At 41.0% G+C, this 6,004-nt stretch overlaps 1 protein-coding gene across 1 annotated transcript; it reads right to left on the bottom strand.

Annotated features, from left to right (window-relative positions):
- Positions 1-2,099: 2,099 nt before the first annotated feature.
- Positions 2,100-5,785, bottom strand: psmg3 (proteasome (prosome, macropain) assembly chaperone 3). The gene is made up of 3 exons (XM_083779428.1): positions 5,623-5,785; positions 3,711-3,940; positions 2,100-2,597 (listed from the first exon to the last, which is right to left on the bottom strand). The coding sequence occupies exons 2-3, from the start codon at positions 3,927-3,929 to the stop codon at positions 2,445-2,447; spliced, it is 372 nt and encodes a 123-aa protein (XP_083635554.1). The 5' UTR covers positions 3,930-3,940; positions 5,623-5,785; the 3' UTR covers positions 2,100-2,444.
- Positions 5,786-6,004: the final 219 nt, after the last annotated feature.

Below are 6,004 nucleotides of genomic sequence, written 5' to 3'. Positions count from 1 at the left end.
GTCGCACACACGGGCACCGGGCAGCAGATAAACAGGTTCAGAACAGGTGAATGCCTGGCTGGGTCACGTGATCAGTCAACATCATCAACATCACGTTGCCTCACTGCAGTCAGAGCATTACACAGCTCATCCTGGCTGTGTCACGGACTGACTGCATAATAATGTCCCTTTGTCCTGTCATCAGTCACACAGACTATTGAATGGTTTTGTAAAAATAAATAGTGTATACATAGGTGTATCAAAAAAGTTGAGTTAAAATGACTTAGGCAGAAAGAGATTTTGCAATGTAACAATAAGCATTCTGATAGGACATATAGCCAATAAGGCACAATGAATGAAGCAGCAGTGGAGTTAGGCAGAAAGATTTGACCACCAAATTACGTAGACAATTTTGCTATGACTCAGGCTAACGACATTGGCATTCCAAAGATTGGAATTGTCGTGGAATTTAACTTAGTGATCAGTGATGGATGTGCATCTGACAGGGAAGGGTTGGTGCACTGTTATTTGCCTTGGGGAATGTGTAAGGCCTATTCAGTATTCATACTCAATAAGGTGACCACCGAAATGGTGGTTAGTAAAAACAGAGATGTGTTTGTGTGAGTGGTGACCACCGTCATATTGTATGAATAGGCCTTAACAGTACTATGTATTTTCATATCATTTATTCACCATTACTATGGCTTTTATTTTCTCTAAATTTGAAGGGAACCTAGCCCCTCTCGGAACCCTCCATAAAGCTTTTCTGAAATGTTGATGAGTTTTATGTAGGGTCCCTGTTCATAACTATATTTTCGTATGGGAATTTTGGAACGCGGACATAAATATGCTCGCTAAGATCGTATCTGCAGCGTTTGACGGCTTTTTTTTGTTTGAGTTATTCTGAATTCGTGAACTATAAGTACCTATACATCCCGCTGCGAATATCTCCTGTGGCGCGGAAGCCGTTAAGTATTTTTAATCTATGTTTGACCGATTTGGTCGCTTTGATTCTTCTTGTTTGTTTACCGTTTATTGTACCGCCTCCCGGCGTGCGGTTGGCTTGTGCCGGCTACGTCCCTGCCTCTGATCTGCTCTGTCATAGCTATAGCGCCACTAGCTAGCCAGATAGGCGGTACAATGAGGTGTCAATAAACAAGGAAGGAAGAGAAGAATCAAAGCGGCCAAATCGGTTTAAACGGCTTCCGCGCCACAGGAGATATTCGCAGCGGCATGTATAGGTACTTATACTTCACAGATTCAGAAGCCCTCACACGAAAAAAAGTCTTCAAAGAGCGCAGACAGGCCGTAAACACGTTGTTTATGTTTTATGTATGTCCGCGTATCAGGTGGCATGGTACTGCTGGAACAGGACCCCATGGTCTGTGTCGTCAAAAAGTCAGAAACTTCAGTACCATTGGGTTCTGCTTGGAGGGCTAAAGGGAACCCTGAACAGGGGCAATTACATGAGTTTGAGTTGTAACAGTACCCACTATACCCATGTTGTTCTTTGCCATTTAACTTTTCTGGATGCCTCTGCTACCAAACCCACCTCAAAACACATGACACTCAGTGTACACACATTAGCACACAAAGGACCACAATGGAAGTAAGCTCAGGAGTTGTTTCATCCTTTTGACATCCAATTAAATGTATTGAAATATTGAATTGAGTTGACAGATTTTGTAACAACTTAAACCCTAAATACATAGTTAATATTAATATCCCAAATGTATATAGTGCTTTTCTAAGTACCCAAAGACGCTTTACGAGAGTAGAAAACGACAAAAGGAAAGAAACTTTATTACGTAAAGCACTAAGAAAAGGCTAAGACTCAAAATGACTGAAATGGTGAGACAAGGGGGTGAGCAGCTGGGGAAAGCCATATTGAAGAGGTGGGTTTAGGCGGTTTTGCTTCTCTGTCTTGGGGACTTCAAGGAGGTTGGTGGTATTACCCGTTACCAGACCCGAGGGTACTATGAAAGTCTATGATGTACGTAACTCTACTGATGTCAGCCTACACATCATCGGTTTGATCAAGTAGTGGAAGGTGGTGTATTTTAAAAATACAAAAACCCTATAATAAAGATTTTATTTATTTAAAATACATACATCCTTCAGGTTTAGCAGGACCAAGTGGCATTAACACGGAATACAGTAAACTTGCTTTTAAAACAACACATTTTATTGCCAAGATTCAACTCAGTGCAAGAATTTGAAACATTAACTTTAGTTTAATGTAACTTGGCCCAAGCCAAGGACATATTCCTTTAGGCTACCTCATTACAATTGTTACATTCCAAGTTGACCTTTACATAAATGAACATTTAGAAAACAAGCAAATACAACTTTAAAAGGTGAAAAAACAGAATGAAAATAAGAGGTTCAGCACAAAGGCTGAATTGAACAAAAGTTAGGCTCTATGTCCTTTGTTTGAGTTACCTTGTTTCTCCAGCTGACTAATGCTACCATACTTGACAACTTTTGATAACAGCTTTCATTTGTTTTATAGAGTCAATGGAGGAGTCCTTAAGTGACAGTCCCAGCAAAACAGGCCTGTTGCCAGCTTCTTGTGACACAGACGTTGCCAAGTTTTTGGCACAGACATGTGTCAGAGCCTGCAAAATCAAACACAAGACATTGTTACATTCATCATACAGTATACACGCCATGTATAGCACTGCCACTGTCACGCTTTCATGTCACACAAAGGAATTCAGTTTTTTTGCTTTTAATTAACCACCCTAGCTCCCTATTCTGGAAAGAACCCCCAAAACACTCACCCCAGGTCAAATCCGGCGACTTCAGAGTGGTCGCCACCAGGTTTTCCTAAATCAGTCAAACTATCCCTAACCTTATTCCACAACATAACCTCAGTAAAGCTATGCATAATGTTAGTAAAACAAATACAAGACTACAAGAAAAGCTGGGTCCAGTGGTCCACCACTGTCCACGGGGGGGAAATGGGGCGAGTACTGTATGTTTTATTTTGAGTGACTTTTCCTATCCACTCCCATTACTCCAGACATCGCATTTGGCATACAAGTATATATATGCCTCGTTGACCAAGATGCAATAGACCATGGATAATATGCATTTCTTTATTGATGTTCCTACAACGAACACAGATCGTTTATATGGAAAGAAGCCAGGCAGACCTCTGAAGTGAAATCTATCCTTGGGCACATTTAATTAGGCTCGCTATCTACCACAGCAGTCTCTCTACACCTGCATTTTGTTTTTGATTATACAGTATTATTTCAAAGCATTTTAAAAAAACATTCCCCAAAAATGCAACATTTTCCATGAATTAAAAACAAAACATTCAGCAATTTCACGAAGTAAAAGAAAAATCTAAGCAATTCCATGACTTAGAAAACAAATGTTTAAGAAGTAGTGAAAATAGCCGATCTACAAGCGACATGTTGTGAGCTTGTCGATCTGCTATTCTCACTAGTTTGGGTCATGGGCAAACGTCAAATTTATTTATTTTTGGGTCTTACTCTTGAGTCAATACATTTAGGAACCACTGCTTTACAGTCTACAGTAAAGACTAAAGGTTCCTGTAGACTCTACACAACCTTTCTTGCCTATTTATTTGCAGCATGAAATGAGAGCCCCACACTGTAAAACAGCTGGGAGTGACTACTAGTCTCGCAATTATGGTCCATCTGATCGAAGCCGTCATGTTGACAGTACCATTTATTAGAAAACGTCCATTTACAGCGTACCTCATCTTTTCCCAGCAGGACTTTGGTGGAGAACATTGAAGAGATGGTATCATGGGTTCGGGAGTCAGGTGTCACGGATACCAGTGTTCCAATCTTGCCATACTGTGTGATAACAATGAATATGTAATTGCTAAATGCAGTACAAACAACTTGCGTTGAGATGCCATTGATTTCTTGCTCCGTCTGCTTTGATCTGATGAGGGGCTCGGTGGAAGGCATATTTTAATATCCTGTGTGGGGTGACAGGAGAAAAGCAAATGAATAACAATTAAGTCTTTTTTTCCTCTGCACATTCAGTATCCTGTGTGTGTGTGTGTGTGTGTGTGTGTGTGTGTGTGTGTGTGTGTGTGTGTGTGCATATTGCCATCCCTGATGAGTGTGTGTGTGTGGCTTTTAATTAGGTTTTTAATCATAATGATCCTGGCCTACATTTCTATTGAATAATAAATTAAGCGATCCATCCAGGCTCCAGCCATCTCTGCAGCTTTCAACTGTGTAGGCTACTATAGCTCTGGTCCATAGCTAATAGCTATAATCTAATGCGTTTCATTTCATTCTAAATGCAACGCATTAGAGCTATATGGACCAGAGCGCTACTAGACTACTACCCACTGCAATATCATATTATGTATTGTATTATTTATTGACTTATAACATTAAACTACAGGCAAACACTGCAAAGACTGGAAGGCTGAATCAATGTGAATGCGAGTGTAATAATTCATGAGATTCAATCATTCAATCACTTCAAGATAATCTGAAGCAAGCCCCATCGTACGACGTACGTGTCGCTTCCCGAAATGGCAGATATTCAATTCAAGCACACGGGTTTGCAAAGCGTTGTTGAGCTTACATACAGGTAGCCCTGTAAACATGACTCTCGTATTCATAATTATCATGGCAGTCATGTTTCAGGGTAGCCCTCCAAGCAGACCCCAAATGCTACTGAAGTTTCTGACATTTGTTCGACCCAGTGCATTGGGTCCTGTTCCTCGTCGTCCATGCCACCTGATTAAAACATTTACTGGCTGTGTTTACATGTTAAAACGCCTCCCCGCGGCATGTGACGCCATTATTTTCCTTGAGTTATTCTGAATTCGGTAACTTTAAGTAGCTATACATCCCGGTGCGAATATCTCCTGTGGCGCGGAAGCCGTTAAGTATTTTTAATATATGTTTGCCCGATTTGGAAGCTTGGATTCTTCTTGTTTATTGACACCTCATTGTACCGCCTATCTGGCTAGCTAGTGGCGCTATAGCTATGACACAGCAGATCAGAGGCAGGGACGTAGCCTCACAAGCCAACCGCACACCGGGAGGCGGTACAATAAACGGTAAACAAACAAGAAGAAATAAAGCGACCAAATCGGTCAAACAAAGATTAAAAATACTTAACGGCTTCCGCGCCACAGGAGATATTCGCACCGGGATGTATAGCTACTTAAAGTTACCGAATTCAGAATAACTCAAGGAAAATAATGGCGTCACATGCCGCGGGGAGGCGTTTTAGAGAGAATCTCCACATCCGCATTTAGGAATTTCCATACGAAAATACACTAGCGAGCAGGGACCCAACGTAAAACTAAACAAAATATCAAAAAAGTTTTACGTAGGGTCCCGAAAGGGGCTAGTTTCAGGGCTAACATACAGGCAGCTGTTATTTTCTTCGACTGGCACCAGCGTACGATTAAAATATAAAAAATAAAGTAAACTGTGATATGTGGTTTCTGTTTTAATGCAGCGGAAATGCTAGAGGAGTTGCCTTTATGTCTCGGCTGCAGAAACTAGGACACACCGAGGCTGATCATGACAGCCAGGGCTACAGCTAATGTTAGCAAACTGCTACGAATGTGTTCTCTCAAATCACAGGACTTGCTATTTGTTCTGAATAAAAATGAATACAAATCCTCACCCTGTGTGTGTCTTCTATGGAAACCGAAAGTCTGACTGATTGGTGTTGCGTTAACACAGACCACGCATCCAACTTTTTAGGTTATTTGTTATAACTAACATACATGTGTTGTGAAATCTATGAAGGAAACGGCCCTCATTCATTATTTGTACATGTGCACAGCGTCTCCAATAAGATCCCTTTAGCGTGATGACGTCATATGTATTCTAGCAAGGCTGCCTAAAGAAGGAGAGGTCATATACGTCACGTTGTAGGCAAACTGCTAGTGGAAGGCAGAGGTGGATTTTGAGCCCAAAATAAATGGCCACCTCGGCTCAAACACAGTAGAGTACAGCATAGTTTTTTTTCTTCTCTTTTCTGTTTTATTGAGTATGTGTGTACA

Source organism: Protomyctophum parallelum, assembly GCF_964188405.1.
Source record: "Protomyctophum parallelum genome assembly, chromosome: 13".
NCBI classification, from domain to species: domain Eukaryota; kingdom Metazoa; phylum Chordata; class Actinopteri; order Myctophiformes; family Myctophidae; genus Protomyctophum; species Protomyctophum parallelum.
This window is presented reverse-complemented; position numbering and strand designations above follow the sequence as displayed.

Bases quoted from the DNA above. Each gene is read 5' to 3' on its own strand.
- psmg3 (XM_083779428.1), bottom strand. From the start codon at position 3,929: ATGCCTTCCACCGAGCCCCTCATCAGATCAAAGCAGACGGAGCAAGAA. The intron at 2,598-3,710 runs GTACGCTGTAAA...TTGATTTTGCAG, and splicing joins TCCTGCTGGGAAAAGATGAG to GCTCTGACACATGTCTGTGC.